Source organism: Phyllobates terribilis, unplaced genomic scaffold (assembly GCF_046119375.1).
Source record: "Phyllobates terribilis strain yellow unplaced genomic scaffold, ASM4611937v1 Scaffold_5__5_contigs__length_657084704, whole genome shotgun sequence".
Lineage (NCBI taxonomy): Eukaryota > Metazoa > Chordata > Amphibia > Anura > Dendrobatidae > Phyllobates > Phyllobates terribilis.
Window position 1 is genome coordinate 149,212,551 of NW_027362765.1, and position 20,293 is coordinate 149,232,843.

The 20,293-nt window shown below is 40.5% G+C and overlaps 1 protein-coding gene across 3 annotated transcripts in view; it reads left to right on the forward strand.

Annotated features, from left to right (window-relative positions):
* Positions 1-20,293, forward strand: part of KCNH6 (potassium voltage-gated channel subfamily H member 6) — a 322,142-nt gene that overhangs the window by 290,078 nt on the left and 11,771 nt on the right. For all 3 annotated transcript variants that reach the window (XM_073683164.1, XM_073683165.1, XM_073683166.1), the window contains 2 exons: positions 7,858-8,257; positions 9,649-9,848. In XM_073683164.1, coding sequence (XP_073539265.1) covers positions 7,858-8,257; positions 9,649-9,848 — 600 coding nt within the window. The remainder of the gene's footprint in view (positions 1-7,857; positions 8,258-9,648; positions 9,849-20,293) is intronic.

Below are 20,293 nucleotides of genomic sequence, written 5' to 3' on the forward strand. Positions count from 1 at the left end.
GTATGTATGTGCTCTGTGTACATGTGTGCATGTTCTCTGTGTATACATATATGAATGTATGTGCTGTGTATACAAGTATGTACACATGTATGGGCTCTGTTTATATGTGTGTGCATGTGCTCTAAGTATACATATACAGTACAGACCAAAAGTTTGGACACACCTTCTCATTTAAAGATTTTTCTGTATTTTCATGACTATGAAAATTGTACATTCACACTGAAGGCATCAAAACTATGAATTAACACATGTGGAATTATATACTTAACAAAAAAGTGTGAAACAACTGAAAATATGTCTTATATTCTAGCTTCTTCAAAGTAGCCACCTTTTGCTTTGATGACTGCTTTGCACACTCTTGGCATTCTCTTCATGAGCTTCAAGAGGTAGTCACCGGAAATGGTCTTCCAACAATCTTGAAGGAGTTCCCAGAGATGCTTAGCACTTGTTGGCCCTTTTGCCTTCACTCTGCGGTCCAGCTCACCCCAAACCATCTCGATTGGGTTCAGGTCTGGTGACTGTGGAGGCCAGGTCATCTGGCGTAGCACCCCATCACTCTCCTTCTTGGTCAAATAGCCCTTACACAGCCTGGAGGTGTGTTTGGAGTCATTGTCCTGTTGAAAAATAAATGATTGTCCAACTAAACACAAACCGGATGGAATAGCATGCAAGATGCTGTGGTAGCCATGCTGGTTCAGTATGCCTTCAATTTTGAATAAATCCCCAACAGTGTCACCAGCAAAGCATCCCCACACCATCACACCTCATCCTCCATGCTTCACGGTGGGAACCAGGCATGTAGAGTCCATCCGTTCACCTTTTCTGCGTCGCACAAAGATACGGTGGTTGGAAACAAAGATCTCAAATTTGGAATCAGACCAAAGCACAGATTTCCACTGGTCTAATGTCCATTCCTTGTGTTCTTTAGCCCAAACAAGTCTCTTCTGCTTGTTGCCTGTCCTTTGCAGTGGTTTCCTAGCAGATATTTTACCATGAAGGCCTGCTGCACAAAGTCTCCTCTTAACAGCTGTTGAAGAGATGTGTCTGCTGCTAGAACTCTGTGTAGCATTGACCTGGTCTCTAATCTGAGCTGCTGTTAACCTGCGATTTCTGAGGCTGGTGACTCGGATAAACTTATCCTCAGAAGCAGAGGTGACTCTTGGTCTTCCTTTCCTGGGGCGGTCCTCATGTGAGCCAGTTTCTTTGTAGCGCTTGATGGTTTTTGCAACTGCACTTGGGGACACTTTCAAAGTTTTCCCAATTTTTCGGACTAACTGACCATTTCTTAAAGTAATGATGGCCACTCGTTTTTCTTTACTTAGCTGCTTTTTTCTTGCCATAATACAAATTCTAACAATCGATTCAGTAGGACTATCAGCTGTGTATCCACCTGACTTCTGAACAACACAACTGATGGTCCCGACCCCATTTATAAGGCAAGAAATCCCACTTATTAAACCTGACAGGGCACACCTATGAAGTGAAAACCATTTCCGGTGACTACCTCTTGAAGCTCATCAAGAGAATGCCAAGAGTGTGCAAAGCAGTCATCAAAGCAAAAGGTGGCTACTTTGAAGAACCTAGAATATTTTCAGTTGTTTCACACTTTTTTGTTAAGTATATAATTCCACATGTGTTAATTCATAGTTTTGATGCCTTCAGTGTGAATGTACGATTTTCATAGTCATGAAAATACAGAAAAATCTTTAAATGAGAAGGTGTGTCCAAACTTTTGGTCTGTACTGTATGTCTGTATGTGCTCTGTGTATACATGTGTACATGTGCTCTATGTATACATTTATTTATGTATGTATGTGCTCTGTATATTGTTATGATCTGCAAACAAGAACTAAGGAAAGAAGGGGAAAGCTTTCCCTACGGTAAGACTAAGCTGAATCCCTACGATGTAGCGGGCTGCCTGTTCCTAGCGAACAGACCCGCCTTAGTCCTAGGCTAGTCTGAACGAAGACCTATAGAATAAAGGGAAGGGGTCCCTAAAGGAACTAAGAACTGGAACAAAAATGGGACACCTCCTGAACAGAGAAAGTTGTTACAGAAAACAAAAGAAAAACTGACAAAAGGTACTAGAGGTCCCAAAGGACTGTTATGTTCTGCTACCAGAGCTAAGGAAAGAGAGGAGATCTGTCCCTACGATAGAACTCAGCTTTATCCCTACGATGTAACAGGGGACCTGATCCTGCGATCAGACCTGCTAAAGTCCTAAGCTAGTCTGTACGGAGACCTATAGATGTGGGGAAGGAATCCCTACAAGTACTAAGGACTGGGAGGAAAATGGGACACCTCCTAACAGAAATAGTAGCAGACAGACAAACAAACAAAATATATAGAACACTGAGGTCCGTAGACCAAGCAAACTAACAGAGTTAGATACAGAGCACAGGCTAGCTAGAAAGTAGTTATACAATGAAGTCCAGCAAAGCCAGAAGGGCGGAGCAGGATTAAATAGGCCAACAAGGTCATGTGACCAGCAAAGGAAAAAACCTAAGAGCAAGGTTCTAACAAGGACCAAGCAAACTGAGAGATATAGGCGCCGAAGCACCTGGCTAGCAAAACAGTCAAACAACACTGAAGTCCAGCACAGCCAAAAAGGCGGAGCTGGAATATAAAGGCAGATGGTCACGTGACCGCAAAACACAAGATGGAAAAAACAAACAGGAGGGTTCTAACATATATACAAATATGTGTGTATGTATGTGCTCTGTTTATAGATCTGTCTGTATCAATGTGCTCTGTGTATATATATATGTCTGTATGTATGTGCTTTGTGTACACATGTGTATTTATGTGCTACGTGTATACAGTGGTGGCCAAAAGTATTGGCACCCCTGCAATTCTGTCAGATAATACTCAGTTTCTTCCTGAAAATGATTGCAATCACAAATTCTTTGGTATTATTATCTTCATTTAATTTGCTGGCAAGGAAAAAACACAAAAGAGAATGAAGCAAAAATCAAATCATTGATCATTTCACACAAAACTCCAAAAATGGGCCAGACAAAAGTATTGGCACCCTCAGCCTAATACTTGGTTGCACAAACTTTAGCCAAATTAACTGCGAACAACCGCTTCCGGTAACCATCAATGAGTTTCTTACAATGCTCTGCTGGAATTGTAGACCATTCTTCTTTGGCAAACTGCTCCAGGTCCCTGATATTTGAAGGGTGCCTTCTCCAAACTGCCATTTTGAGATCGCTCCACAGGTGTTCTATGGGATTCAGGTTTGGACTCATTGCTGGCCACATTAGAAGTCTCCAGTGCTTTCTCTCAAACCATTTTATAGTGCTTTTGGAAGTGTGTTTTGGGTCATTGTCCTGCTGGAAGACCCATGACCTCTGAGGGAGACCCAGCTTTCTCACACTGGGCCCTACTTTATGCTGCAAAATTTGTTGGTAGTCTTCAGACTTCATAATGCCATGCACACGGTCAAGCAGTCCAGTGCCAGAGGCAGCAAAGCAACCCCAAAACATCAGGGAACCTCCGCCATGTTTGACTGTAGGTACCGTGTTCTTTTCTTTGAACGCCTCTTTTTTTTCCTGTACACTCTATGTTGATGCTTTTTCCCAAAAAGCTCTACTTTTGTCTCATCTGACCAAAGAACATTCTTCCAAAACGTTTTAGGCTTTCTCAGGTAAGTTTTGGCAAACTCCAGCCTGGCTTTTTTATGTCTCGGGGTAAGAAGTGGGGTCTTCCTGGGTATCCTACCATACAGTCCCTTTTCATTCAGACGCCGACGGATAGTACGGGTTGACACTGTTGTACCCTCGGACTGCAGGGCAGCTTGAACTTGTTTGGATGTTAGTCGAGGTTCTTTATCCACCATCCGCACAATCTTGCGTTGAAATCTCTCGTCAATTTTTCTTTTCCGTCCACATCTAGGGAGGTTAGCCACAGTGCCATGGGCTTTAAACTTCTTGATGACACTGCGCACGGAAGACACAGGAACATTCAGGTCTTTGGAGATGGACTTGTAGCCTTGAGATTGCTCATGCTTCCTCACAATTTGGTTTCTCAAGTCCTCAGACAGTTCTTTGGTCTTCTTTCTTTTCTCCATGCTCAATGTGGTACACACAAGGACACAGGACAGAGGTTGAGTCAACTTTAATCCATTTTAACTGGCTGCAAGTGTGATTTAGTTATTGCCAACACCTGTTAGGTGCCACAGGTAAGTTACAGGTGCTGTTAATTACACGAATTAGAGAAGGATCACATGATTTTTCAAACAGTGCCAATACTTTTGTCCACCCCCTTTTTTAGGTTTGGTGTGGAATTATATCCAATTTGGCTTTAGGACAATTCTTTTTGTGTTTTTTCATTGAAGACAAATTAAATGAAGATAATAATACCAAAGAATTTGTGATTGCAATCATTTTCAGGAAGAAACTGAGTATTATCTGACAGAATTGCAGGGGTGCCAATACTTTTGGCCACCACTGTATTTGTGTGCATGTGCTCTGTGTATACATGTGTGTGTTTATGTGCTCTATGTATATACATGTGTGTATTAGAGATGAGCAAATCAAGCAAAATTCGAATTTCATTGTTCGCGCAGCTTTTCCCAAGAAATTCAATTTGCAGAAAAGTTATTTTCCATGAATTGAATGTCCCTTATTTGTTCTGGGTTCTCTCCAGACCCCAGAGCATAATAAACGTTGTACGTAAAAAAAAAAATTCATATACTCACCGCTCACCTCGCTGACCCCTCGGCTTCTCACAGTCACCCATTCGGTCCTCGTCGCACTTTCAAATTGCGGCCACTCACATTAGGCCTGGACTTCTGTGTTTGACTAGGCTGTGGGGGGTGCTGCCCATGCGCCTGCAAAGTTCACGAAGCACATCGTGATGTCATGATGTCATGCCTTTCGCGTCATGGCATTGCGACCTCTGCAACAGCAAGCGAAGAAACCCTCGCCAGTCTGGTCAAACCCAAAAGTCTGAGCCCAGCAGGAGAGGTCCGGAGATTTCAGCGTGAGTGGATCTTAAGATGCTGTGACGAATGGACAGGTGAGATAAGGAGCGGAGGGACAGAACAGGTTAGCGGTGAAGTGAATATAAGGATTTTTTTCAACACTTGGATGGTCTTTTACGGTTCAATTTACGGCTTTTGCTCAATCCGGTTTACTGAATCCGCGCTAAAGCGAACTACAAAAAATCTTAATTTTGCTAAATGCGGATTTTTGTAAAATTCTAGTGGAATTTAATTCCACTCTAATTTTTCACTCATCTCTAGTGTGTATGTATGTGCTCTGTGTATACATGTGTGTATGTGCTCTTTGCATGTGTGTATGAGCTCTATTTATACATGTGTGTTCTCGGTATACATGTGTGTATGTATGTGCTCTCTGTATACTTGTTTGTGTTTGTATATGTTTGTGCTCTGTGTAGAAACGTGTGTGTGTGTAACATGCAGTATGTGTATATGTGTGTAACAAACTGTGTTTGTATGACATACTATGTATATGTAGCATCCACATTTATAAATATAGACAGCGCAGACAAGAGGTTATAGGTGTAAACTTGTCGTAATTTGCCCAACAAACAAGCAAAATGCTGCTCATTCATCGGATGATTATTTATGCCAGAACAACATTCATTGTTCTCAGCATCACATCGGCTAGTGTAAACTGCCAATCTGCTGCTGATAACATGATGCTGTATGGAGACAAAATTATCTATTAGTGATCATTCTGTGCCCATCATTCTTCGTCATCCTATGTAAAGAGGCCGGGAAACAAACGCCAAACTATTTAAATATTGTCGATTGCGCTCGTTTAATGGCCTGAACTCAGCTCACTTAAATGCAGCCTAAATGTTTCTATGTGCTGGTGCAATATGTTAGCATTTGGGGCCCCACTTTTAACTTTTGCCCAGGGTTCCACTTTGTCTAAAACTGTCCCTGATTATCGGCTCACCACAGGCCATACACATTCAATAGCTGTCATCTTGGCCTAGAATGCATTAAGGCATACAGTGAATTCCCTCTCTGGCAGTCACTTATCTCCTGAGTGAACATGGCATTTTAAAATCCAACATGCCAATTCTTATTCAGCCTGACATCTGACATTGGGGACAGTCAGGAAGCGCCAATACACATTAAATCAACAGCCGATCCTGCCAAGTTTGGACAAGTTATATCTAATATATGGCCATCCGTATTCAGGAGGTACCAATTTGTGGACCGCCTCTATGATATCTAATTGGGCTTATGGACCAGGTAGTCCTCAAGTGATAATTTATTTATTATGCTTACTTATATAGCGCCATCATATTCCACAGCGCTTTACAGACATTATCAGCGCTGTCCCCATTGGGGCTCACAATCTACATTCCCTATCAGTATGTCTTTGGAGTGTGGAGGAAACCGGAGAACCCGAAGGAAACCCACGCAAACATGGGGAGAACATACAAACTCCTTTCAGATGTTGTCCTTGCAAAGCAAAAGTGCTAACCACTGAGCCACCAAGCTGCACAGATAACCATAATGGTCATTTTAGTTATGCAATAAGTAAGGAGAAACTCATCGGGGCTGACGCCTTTCCTTTCCCCTATTCGCCCCCACCACTATGAACATTATTCAAAGCCCATTTATTCTACCCTATGATCTGGTCCACAGTTTTATGTATGGCTTATACAGAGTTGATCACACTGGATCATTTCCATGTATGTACATATAAATCATGCTCCTCCTAACGGTAATCTACCGTTTATGTCCCATTAGTGTTAGGAGGAGCACCATGGGAATTTAACCTGAGGATTGAACTTGATGTATGTTTTAAGTTATGACAGGATAAAGGCTCCCATCTTCACCTGAAGTCAGGCGGTTTTGGAGAAATTTAATTAATCTGATAGGGGTAATACTGGCAATAATGATGCCACTTCCCCCAATGATTGGCCTTCTATGAGACAACCCCAACAGTTTTATCAATGCAACCTTTCGACTGCTGCAGTTTATAATGATGTCCGTGTACCACAGAACTAAAGAAGACCATTCCTTTTGGTAGCAGCAGTCAAGGAACATATTAAAGAGGTTGTCTGGTCTTTGATAAAAGTCTGCAGTCACTCTATGTGATAGTATATCCATGTGATGTGAATTGCATACAATTTTTATCTCCCACCTTTTACCCCATTAAAGATAAAGAAATAAAAAAAACATACTGTATATTTGGTATCTCCACATCCATAAAAGTCTGATCTATCAACATATAAAATTGATTAACCCGATTGTTAAATGCCATAATGAGAAAAAAATGAAATCCCTAGAATTTTGTTTTTATTCAGCCACTGCAAAAAAAAATGCAATAAGAAGTGCTCAAAACATTATATGTGCCCCAAAATGGTATCAATAAAAATGTCATCTCAGGGCAAAAAAAACAAGCCCCTACACAGCCCCACTGACTGAAAAATGAAAACGTTACAGGTCCCTGATACTGGCAACAAAAGCATATTTTTTATTTTATTTTTTTTACAAATTTCTGAATTTTTTTACGACTTAAAAAAACACTATACCTGTTTGTTATCTCTGTAATGGTACCGACATTAATAATCAAATCGCCTGGTCATTTTAACCATATAATGAAAGCCGTAAAAATAAAACTCCTAAATATAAAAGCCCATCCCTCTGGAACCTCACAGTGAATTAACAAAAAAACAAAAACCAGAATACAAGGGGGAACAGTAGGAATAAAATAACGGCAAAAACTGGCCACTTCTGATCTATTCACAGGTCAACTTTAAGGTATAATTCAATACCTTTACTAATATTATTTTTTTCAGAGACTGTCATGCTTTGTTTTTAGTTAAGGACACATAACATGCTGATTATTTCTGTTTTTCCTACAGACAACCACTCTGATTGGCCTTCTGAAGACGGCACGTTTGTTGCGTCTAGTGCGTGTGGCCCGGAAGTTGGACCGGTATTCTGAATATGGAGCCGCTGTCTTGTTCCTTCTCATGTGCACCTTTGCCCTCATAGCCCACTGGCTCGCCTGCATCTGGTATGCTATTGGCAACGTAGAGAGACCCTACATGGAGCACAAAATTGGTTGGCTGGATAATTTGGCCAACCAAATTGGAAAAAGCTATAATGACACTGATATGGGTTCAGGGCCTTCCATCAAGGACAAATATGTGACAGCTCTGTACTTCACGTTCAGCAGTCTGACCAGTGTCGGATTTGGAAATGTCTCCCCTAACACCAATTCAGAGAAGATCTTCTCTATATGTGTCATGCTGATTGGAGGTAAGAAACAGTTGGAAAATGTTATTCCCAGATGCATACTGGAACGTAGCTATAGCCATAAGGTGGTACCTTGTGGTATTTCACAATAATCGCCTGTTTCAGATCGGTTCTGACCTATAGGAATTGGTTTGATCAGTCTTAGCAAATTGGGGTTATTTTTCATTATGGGTCTGTTATTTGATACTATGCATATTAATACCCCAATAACCACAAAATACCTATATACACATAGGCTGTTTGTGTTATTGCATCTTAGCCTTAGTAACTTAAACAAGAAATGTTGCATTGTTTTTGCAAAAAAATCAGCCATGTTTTTATCATACAACTCCTTAACCCATTAAATGATGTACATGTCTCAGCTTTGCCTGTGCGATCACTGATGGAGCCTAGCGGTGATCGACAGGTAAGCTTTGTTTGGAGCAGACAGGATGAGAGAATCCATCATTGTTTTTGATCAGAGCTTCATCGTAGTTTGGTCACTGTGTCAGTTTTTACCATCCGAGTGCTGTCCAATTTTTTTAAGGATCATTGAAAATTGCATTGCATTGGTGAGTTTTGATCCATGAATCATATCGAAATTGGACATGTCTACATGATTTTGCGTGCACCATTCAAACTCAAAAATACATGGACATGTGAAAAACCCTATAGACTACTATAGGTACAAGTTCTATCTATGAAAAACATGTATAAAACTCATGTGTGAAAAACTGACTTATTGGGTTGGATGGGTTGCCAAGGTGTTGGGGCCTAACAAATTCCCCAAGCCTACAATGGCTGTACGCCTATTAGATTATGTCAAATGCACAGACTGACAGGCAAGGTTGCTTTGGTACTCTGAAGCATTATTGAAATGTTCAGCAGATTGCATTCGGAAGTCCCCTAATGGGACAAAAATCATTATGGGAGCTATAGCTCTCTGGATGTGGTGATGCCCAAATGAAAAAAATTGAAGCTCACATGAATGGGGATGGGCTGTAATACCAAACACAGTCTAGTGAGCAGGCATGGACTGGCCCACAGGAGAACAGGAGAATCCTCCGGTGGGCCACCACCCACTTATATGAGCAGTACTTAGAACTATATACTTGAATCACTATGTACAGGCAAAGGCAGCATCTTATTAATCTAACAATCTAGCCAGGTCATTGTTATATAAATTTGTGATTGAGGATAGTGTCACATTTGCATGTAGCTGAAAAGTGTGGCCCTAGAGTTGGTTACTAGTGGGCCCTTGGCATCCCAGTCCGACACTGCTTGTGAGGGCAACTGCCCAGACCCTTGTGTGCTCAGTTTGGGTTGGATTAGTGGGGTGAAGAAACATACTTATTAGTCCCTGAGCTGACTTCTGAATTCCTGAATATTACACCTCTCATATTTGTCTCTCTCAGCTCTCATGTATGCCAGTATCTTTGGCAATGTCTCCGCCATTATCCAGCGCTTGTACTCTGGCACTGCCCGTTACCACACCCAGATGTTACGCGTGAAAGAGTTTATCCGCTTCCATCAGATCCCCAACCCACTGAGACAGCGACTGGAGGAGTATTTCCAGCATGCTTGGTCCTACACCAATGGCATCGATATGAATGCGGTGAGTACATGTTACCATCTAATTCTTACATAACAAAAAAAAATTGTTTTTAGAAATTTGTTCTTCACAGCGGACTTACACACGATTGGAAAAAAAAAGTAGAGCCAGAAAGATATCTTACCACTTTTCAAGGACATCTCCTATTTAACTGGAGTAAAGACTTTTGCTACCAGATCAAAAAGGCTCATGAAGACAAGATTTATGCTGATGTTTGCCAAATTTTTCATTTTGAGAAGCAGCACTAAAAATCACTAGGAGCACAGATCTGACATTATGGGAATGTTGTAGTCTTTGGTGACCTTCTTTTCGACTCAGGTATTAAAGTGAAGCTCAAGTTGAACCTAAATTGTCATTATACATGGCACATGTATAGTGAACATACCTGGTTCTGCAGTTATGAAGCATCCTGCCACAATTCCTCTGTTTTGGCCCCTTGATGTTCTTGTTCAAAATGGCCATCACTGCATTAAAAAGCACATTGGAAAACACAGTAGTTAAAGACACACCGCCACCCCCTCTACTGCCCTTGGATAGGCCCAGCATCCATGAGATCATGACTTGAAGAAGAGCAGCGTGAGCTAGAACAGAGTACCGGCAGCGGGATCCTTCATCAGGAAAGCACCAGGTATGTTCACTAAAAATGTGACATGTGCAGGGAAATTTAAGTTTCGACTGGAGAGTCGCTTTTATGGACAAAACATTTCCGTAAAGAAGCTCTCCAGAATCAGAACCCCAGAGATCAGCACCCCAGACTATTAAGGGAATGGTTTGGACAAAATGTAAACTTAGTCAGCAGATGAACAGTCAAAAATTATTTTTGGGAAGTTTAAGTGGAGTTTAATTGTAGTATCCATTCAGGGTGTTTTTGTCATATGTTATTCCTACATATGTACAGTCTATATAGTCCTTACTACTAAGTAGAAATCTATACACCTGGTCTCTGTACCTGCTTTTCCCATATATATATAAGATTATAGTCGAGTTGGGTTAAAGTCTAGTTGGTTACTATTCAAGTCATTGCTCCAATAATGAAATAAAGTTCTCACTGTAGCGGAATTAATCCCATAGGGAATATACAACTTGTATACAGTAAATCTCCCCGCAGTGCGGCTTCTAGAGACTAGTAAATAATCTATGTTTTATAGAATGTCTGCAGAGACGACAGGCCGAGCAGAAATATGACAGCAAATAAAATAGACTAGCTCCAATTTAATCATCCTTATAATTATTTTGGTACGATCAGTGCAGGAAGAAATAACACATCGCTCTCTGACGCGTTATCTTATGGTTTCCGTATGTGGTTTTGTAACTGGGCCATTTTATCAAGAGGAGAGGTTGCTTCACCTCCTGGACTATGTGATAAAACATTTATCTTCTCCACTGTTTCTATCAGAGATGAATTAATCTGAGCCCCATAATATTTGTAGCATAGAAGAATAGTAACAAGTGGTGTCATTACAGAAATATTGTGGAAGTATGGCATGCTGGGTAGAGATGAGCAAAGATTCACAAGATCTTGATCATCAGTGGTCAATGGCTGCCAGACAGGAGCTCTGCAAACCTCCTCCTATCTGTCAACATCCCTGGCGCCGCTTCTGATTAGTAGGCCACGCACATCATGCATGTGTCCCTTACTACTGACATGGCAGCCAGACAGGGGGTAACTATAGTGGGTGCAGGCATTGCAGTCGCACCTAGACCCAGGAATCTAGGGGGTCCAAAAATGTCCCTTTGGTCCATATAAGAAGTCTTTTATTATTAAAGACCTGTGATAGTTGGGGTCCTGTTGGTAAATCTCCAATCTATTCTAACATAACCACACAAAAAAAGGGAATCACTTATGACATATCCACCTATGATACCCAACAATCCCATTAGGAGAATATATCTCTATTTTGCCATTCTAGGCTCCCTTGCTTGCCAATGTCTCTTCTTATCTCCACCTTTAGGCACGTCAAATTAAAAATAGATAGACTGGACCAATCTTGTGTATTGGCCGTTAAAGGTTTATTCCCATCTTCAAAAATAGGTATTGTCGGATAGTGCTTGTAAATGAAAGCAATTGTGCAATTTACTACTAATTAAATCCAGCTGTTATTGAGATATTAACACTTTTCTTTTATTTACAGCTCGTTGCCTTAGGGACCGACCACCACAGCTAGACAGCAGAACATAGACAGTGCTTACAAGCTCTTTTTTATTGCACTTGGAAGCATTGTTTTGAAGCTGTCCAGGATCCCTGGAGCGTGTTGTTACCTCCTAATATCAGCCAGCATTAGTATAGTGATTACAAACTAGACAGCAGCGGTGGTCAGTCTCCTGTGCTGTTAACAAAAGAAAAGTGTTACTATCTGGAAAAACAGCTGCAAACTTTAAAAGACAATAAATTGCAAAGGTGTCTGATTTTCAAGCAGTATCTGAAAATATCCATCTATGAAGCTAGGAATATCCCTTTAATGTATTTGATTTACCACTGAGATTTATAGAGATAAATTTTTTATTATATAGAGGGGTAGCAACACTTGGGCTTATAAAATTTGCATCTGCTTACTCTAATGGATTCTGAATTAGCTTTTTATTGCAGTATAGGAAGCAGAATACCCATCTTCACCCACAGACAACATCCTTCTTACTTACCATTCATCAAGCTGATGACACTGATCCCTGTTTCAAGATCAAACAATTTTTCTACTAATGAATGGACAAGAAATTAATTCATAGCATCTAAAGACTGAATCCAGTAAGAACATTCAGCACTATTTTCCACCCAGTGTATACTCACAGTGGTTCAGAAAGGTCAAATATCATACTGTATATACTGTTGTTTGCAAGGTGTTCCCTATACAGAGCTATCAAAACTGTGTCCTTGCTAGGGTAAAGGTGCCCATAAGCGATTAATAGTTGCTGACTGACAGCTGTTCCTCGCAATCCCTTCTACAAATGCATGCTCAGCTCAGCCAAGCATCCTTGTGTTTTGAATGTGGCGGGAGGGAGCCACTGCCAAACACCTCTGGTGTTCTGCTTCCCTGAGAACAAAAGGATCAGGCATTTAAAGAGGATCTTTCACCAAATTATTCACGTGGAACCAGACACACAATATAATAGTGGCTGCAGACTGGAATAAAACTTTTTTTTTTAATTTTGCCTCTCCGTTGTGGAGATATTGGCCATAAAAGTATTTGGCATCAAATTGGTTAACTTTTGTTAAGTCCAAGTGGGTGTTATCAGATGTTTTTCACTGGGGGTGTGTACTTCTTCTCCCTGTATGATGCTGACCAATCATAAGCAGGCAGCAACACAGAGGAAAAAGAACACGCCCCCAGCATAGCTTAGAGCCGGTTTCTCAGTGTGTGAGATGTAACAATACAGTTCTGATCTCCTGGTCTAACCTCCTGCTTGTCCTGAGATGGGTCACACTTATGTCTGTTGTGCTCAAAGTAATCTCCTAGCACTTTATAATCATACACAAGAAACCTAAGCTATAGTGGGGGTGTGTTCTTTTTCTGCTGTGTTGCTTATGATTGGTCAGCATCACACAGGAAGAAGAAGTACATGCCCCCAGTGCAAACAATAAAATAAGCCCACTTGGACTTAACAAAAGCTAACTCATTAGGTGCCAAATATTTTGAATTCTAATATTTCCGAAATGGAGAGGCGATATTAAAAATAAATAAATATATTATTCCGCACTGCAGCCACTATTACATCGTGTGTCCAGTTCAACATAAAAAAATTGGGAAAAGGTCCTTTTTAATTTCAACATGCCCTATTCTTATTTCTTATTTACTTATCATCTCTTGGGAGAGAATTTGGAGGTTCCCTATACATATTAAGTATGCCCTACCAAAATTGGTGGCGTTGGCTAACTTTGCTCTAATATTTATAGCCACCTAATGAAATAAAAAAATAGATGTATTTTTATGTAAAAAGGCACTGTTTTGTTAGCCAGGGAAAAGACTATTATAGCTGACCCTTCAAACAGCAGTCTAGACCCAAGTAAATATTCCAGGGTGGAGAAAAACTATACAGAGGTAGGAAGCACTATAGTGTATATCGTAGCTACAGTGAATGAACATAATGGTGATGTTTTCATAGTTGACAAATAAGTCTTCTTGAAGGGAGTAACAATGGGGAGCATTTCTTCATGTAAGTTTTTGCAGTGAGAAATAATCTATTAGGAAAATTACTACAACCATTCACCAATGTTGGCCATACAGAGGATCGGTTGCAGGTGACATCTCAGCATCCCGCAGTCATTGGGACTATCACCACATCTTCAGGAATCCTGTCTGTGTGCAGTACCTGTGTTAGACCATAGACCAGTGCTCCCGTATATACGTTGTCTCTCTGTCGTGTTTCTTGTTTAGTCTGCATGCAGATATTGTGTTTGGGGAATGTAAATACATATATTAAGTGTATTACTTAATAACCTTAATGTGTTTTTTTGTGCCAGAAAGGTGAGTGACATTTTTATGTCTGTTCCTAAAGGGGAATGTGGTATGTGCAGGAAAAATAGACAGTAAAGTAAATGGTGTCCAATTTTCTGACCTGTCATAAAATGTTATCTGGAAATAGTATCTTAGACCCCCTCAAATCACTAATGAAAGGGGGCTACAGCAGGGGCCTGGGGCCTTCCGAGGACCATGCTCCTGCAGCACCCATCAGGTTAGCTTGGCAGCAATACTGTACAGCCATTCCCTGGTGCTCACTCCCAATTAAAGTTGAGCATAGCCAAAGAGAGCCTAAGAGGCGCAGTTCTTAGAAGGATGCCTCAGGCCACTTTATTTCAAGGGGATAACTTGCTGATCAGTGGGGGTCTTTTCACTGGAACCCCAAGCTATCCCAACAACGGGGCTCTGCAGCCACTCAGAATGTGACTGCAGAGCCCCATTCTTGGGATTTCAAAGCACCAATCTTGGGATCACACATGGTCACAGGGCCCAGCCATCAGCAAATTATCCTCTATCCTATGGATAAGGGATAACTTGTTTTTTTTGGGGAATAACACTTTAAGCATTTGGTGGGGTGGCTTCACACTAAGATGCCACTAATACTATTTCCTATCATAGCCCATTACATGTCAGAAGATAGGACATTTACTTTACATTTACCATTAAAAAATATTCTTAAAAACCTTCCCTAAATATGTTTTTTTTTATTTACCCCCTGGTCAAGTTGTTAGAATCTGTTAAGGAGGATCTGTCACTTTCCATAAGTATGTAAGTCTCCTTACCTGGTGTAAATGCCACTGTTCTCCTGAATCTGGTGATGTTTTCCTTTTGCTCCTACGTCTCTGCGTTACTGAGGCCTCCTTATCTTTTTGTGTAAATCTAGTCTTTTGTTAGAGAAGTCGGCCTAGTCATCGATTCTACTGGAGTGTTCTTGAGGACCACACCAACTTGGCTAAAATAGACTAGATTTACGTATAAGGAAGAAGGGGCCATATTTCAGGAAAGCAGAGACACAGGAACAAAAGAAAAACAACGCCAGATTCAGGAGTACAGCGGCATTTATACCAGGTGTAAAAAATACATATTTATGGTAAGTTATGGTCCTCTATAGCCGTTTCTTCTATCTGTTTTTGGGAAAGGATTAACGTGCAGCATTCCCAAATCCACCAAACATACGTAGTTTGTGTATCAACACAAATGTGTCAGAGATTTGACATTATAATGAAGAGGAAAGGATTAAAAGCGCAAATAGGGTCCTGGCTGAGTTAACAATGTTTAAGGAACATGCACAATGGTGCTCACCTGGTTGTGTGAGGGGTTTTCCCACGAACGAAAGTTCATTTTAATTAATAGATCTTGCAATAATAATAGGTTCCACAATTGGATGTGTTTAAATAAAATGTCCCTGTGCTGAGATAATCTTATAAATGTGCCCCTGCTGTGTACTGTGTAATGGCTGTGTCTGACCGTACAGGAACACGGTCTGATAATACTACATCTCCTGGACAGAGGAGGAAGAAAAAGAGTGTACAGACATTACAGCAGGGGATCACAGCTGATTCTTTTTGTGAGGTAAGACATTTCACTGCCTGTTTTTAAACAATGTTTTACTTCAAAGAAACAATCAGCTGTGATCATCTGCTGTAATGTCTGTATACTCTTTTCCTTCCTCCCTTACCCAGGAGATGTGGCATGATCAGACCATGTTCCTGCACAGTGAGACACATCCATTACACAGTACACAGCAGGGGCACATTTATAAGATTATCTCAGCACAGGAACATTTTATTTAAACACATCCAATAGTGGAACTTATCATTCCAAGATCTATTGATTAAAATGAACTTTTGTTGGAGGGAAAACCTCTTTAATGCTGCTGCAGACCCACGAGGAAAATCGGAAGACAAAAAACTGGAAGAAAATGGGTTAATCTGCGTTGCTGTCAAGGAAGAATAAAGGGATGCAGATCCAAGTTTAAGCGGTTTATTCGTCAATGCGTTTCAAAGATCATGGTTTGTCCTGATGAAGAAGAAGTAAAACTTTGAAACGCGTTGACGAATAAACCGCTTAAACTTGGATCTGCGTCCCTCCATTCTTCCTCGACGGCAGCGCAGATTAACCCATTTGCTTCCAGTTTTTTTGTCTAGAGATTTGTCATTGTGAAGTCTGGAAAAGATGGTTGATAATCCATCATAAAAGTCAACCTTTTACAACCATGTAGAAGCTCTATCAGTTGTCGACCAGCGCTACACAGAACAGATATGACGAAGAAATGGCGGAAGAGAATTCTTAACATCTTGACTTTTTTGGTGATTACTAGATTTTGGTATATTAGAACGGTGTGAGTGTGATAGGGATCCTGTGTGTGTGTTGTGATCTTGTCTTTACAGGATTCCTGTGTTCATTGAACCCATACAGTTTGCCTAGGATTATATTGGGATGGTGTTGGATGTTGTACTCTGCCAGGGCCTCATGGTTTCTCTTCCCTTTGAAAGGCTAATATTCATCCCGCGGCTGGATCTCAAGCAAAGATCATCTGCCAGGCAAGGGCATAAACTTTCCTTCCTGCTCCATGTCGGTCAGCTGGTAGCATGGAACTGCCGTGCATCTCATATGATGGCCCAGGAGTGGTGACTTATTGACAGGGGGATTGCACAGCGAGCATTAATGCAAGGTCATTCCACAGCTGCGGGCCGAGTGTCGTCCATGACATAACATACACTGACACTGACTTCCATAATCATTTATAATACACATAGATCAGATCGCCAAAGATAACCCTCAGTGTGCATGACAAATACTATTTACTGGGCAGAAGTTAATCCTCCTTTTTTTGGATTAGCAGATTATACAGTCATATAATGCTCTAGATCAAAAATTGTAAAAAATAAGGGAATTTTGGAAATGTCAACCCCATCAAAAATGTAGTAAATTCACAATGACTGTTACGTTATTGATCAGCATTGAAACCCAATGTTAATGAAGAGAATTAGCATCAGTAATAAAGGATCATAGACCAACAGATCAGAAAAGATCGATCTATCTTTGCATTTTTCTATCACCTTTCTATACTAAGATTTATCTCATACCTAATATCTCATATCTATCTGTAGATCTACAGTCAGTGCCTAACTGAAGCATATACTTCACTCAAGTAGCCTTAAAGGGAATGTGTCATCAGAAAATGATAATCAGAAAAATTTAAAATAAGTTTTCATGTTAAAAGTATTTTGGAAAAATGTTGGTAACGGTTTTAATTTTTCATATCACGATCTGTATTAAAGAAAAATAGTAATCTTGCAATTTTCACACTGTCCACTGGAGTCATTCCATACTTATACTTCCTGTTCTTTCAGAAAATCCACGAGTTCATTAGCAGCTATAGACTGACTCTGGCCCTATCTTTTGTATTGGAGCATCTAATGAGCGTGTGCAGAGGTTATTGTGAAAGGAGGAGGAGCTGTGACATTTCTTATTGTGATTGGTGGATCCTGTTCTATCAGCGGTGTATAGAGGTGTTACCTGTCACTGTAATCCGGTATGTCATGCGAATGAGACTTCTACAAAGTGTTCTGTAAAGAACAGGAACTACAAGTCTGAAATAGCCAAGTGGGAAAATTGCAAGATTGTAAAATGTAAAAACATTACCAAAATGTTTCAAAAATACATTTAACACAAAAAATAAATAAAATAAGAGGTTGTTTTCAGATGATAACTTTCCCTTCAATTGTGTTATCTGTGCACCATAAAACAAGGCCACAACGGTGCCCAGAAACCTTCTAACCACAGTGCACCTGAAATATTTTCAATCAACAGTGTCTCTATTAAACTGTTTACCACAATGCCCTTATACATTTGCCAACTACAATGCCCTCTTTACAGAGCAATGCCAGCCAAAATGCCCCAATAACATTACCAGACACATTGTCCCAAGCACGGAACCAGCTCCAATGTCCCAAGAGCAATGGCAGCTACAACTCCCCCAAGTCCTTCACCAACTACAGTTTTCCCAGAGCATTGCTAGCCACAACACCCCCAAATCCTGCGCCAACTACAGTTTTTCAGTGCACCACCAGACACAACAACCCCAAACCGTTTTCAGCCATACACAGTGACCCTAGAACATTGCCCGCCTCAAAACTTAGAGGAACACCTACCTTAAACACGCTCCTCTGCCACCAATTTCGTTCTCTGGCAGGAATTACTGGCCCTTATGACAGGAGAAGACATGGCAATAATTTGTGGCATACCTTTGTGTATACCCTGAAATTACAATCTATATACAGGATAATGGGGTATTATAATTATCTTTATATCATTATCTAGGAAAAGGTCCTACTTGGTTGTGGTTTAATGGTAGAAGACCCACATTACCACGTCATTGGCATTGATAGTGGACGACAGCATTGGACTTGAGATCCTCCAATATCCGTATATTGATTATGACGCATGCAGATGAGAGATGCAGACCAATGATTGAAGCTTACCATCTCAGTAATGTACAGTACTTGGTCCTCATAATTGGTCTATGTATCAAACCAAGTTCAGAAATAAACTGGAATATAAGCTACCTCTCCTTACCTTATTTTTAAGGTCCCTATGTGTTCAGCAAGTAAGGGTTAACACAACAGGATGAATTCACATTTGCTCAGACATCAGGTTTAATAACCTGCTGAAAAGTTGAGTCCTTCATCAATGCTTACAGGTCTGATCAGTCAGCTGCTTTTAGAAATGAATGACCCATATGTGATACTCAACAATATCATAGTTGACAAGGTAGTGGACTTTACATGAGCCCTGCGGTCTTATTAACATATATAGATATTCCAAAATCTTAAAACCGATTTTCCATTCATCATTATTTTATCCTATTTTATTCTATGGACTTGGGGAAAATAAAAATACCAAAAATAGCGATACTGGCCATCCGCAAGTCCGTCAAGGCCTCTCCACCGCTGTCCCTGATCTTTGTTGACAAGTTGCAGCAGTGATGTCATGATAAAACCAAACTTTAATGCTACAATCACTGGGCTAAGCGGTTATGTCCGTGTAGACGGCATATGTGATGTAGTTGTGGTGTCACCGCTGCAGCCTGTCACCAAAGACTGGGAGTAGAAACGGACCTGTGGAGAGTGAGCATTGCTATTTTTGGTATTTTTAACCTCTCCAAGCCCGCAGCATTTCAAAAATTATGAACGGAAAACCACTTTAAAAGGAACAGGAAGAGGAAGCATAAATATTGCAGTGGTTGTAGACCATGGCAATTACACCACTTCTTATAGCTCAGGTATGTGGTATGGTATAAGTGGACACTTTTCCCAAGAAATGGATCCCTGTTGAGGATAATATGCAGTTGTTTTTTCTTTTGCTTGTTTTTTTTACAGATCTAATTTGTCACCAAAAGACAAGGGGCCTTCATGTGCTAAGACAGGTCTTACAGACCAATCCATTTCCTACCAGTCATTCCCCAGTTTTAATACATGAACCCAGATGTTTGGTCAAGTCTCAGTTATGCATTTTCTTTTTTCAAATCCCTGTAGACATCAACCCACTGATCAATATTCCACACCAGGCCCCATGTCCACTTCACATCTTTCCAATGCATCTATTTCTTCTCTGTACAATTATATTATATACAATTATATATATATAATTATGTAGATCGGATTTCCTGTGTCCTATCTAATGTCCTTATTTCCTTCCACACCTTTGCAACCCTAACTTCTCTACATATTATAACTATGGAACTTTTCCTTTTTCTAGTTGACTTCCATTTATCCAATCGTCATCTCATTGCCTTTTATTCAACCATAAATCCCACCCAAATCCCCTCTTGATGTACATCATTCCATCAATATGTAGTTAGAAAAGTCCCTTGATCTATATGCTGATCACAAAGTTTCCCCCCGAAGGAACCCACAGTGATCAGCTGTAATCTGTAAGGAAACCTGACATAAAATGTGTAATTTCCCTGCAGTGCCACCACAGGTGAAA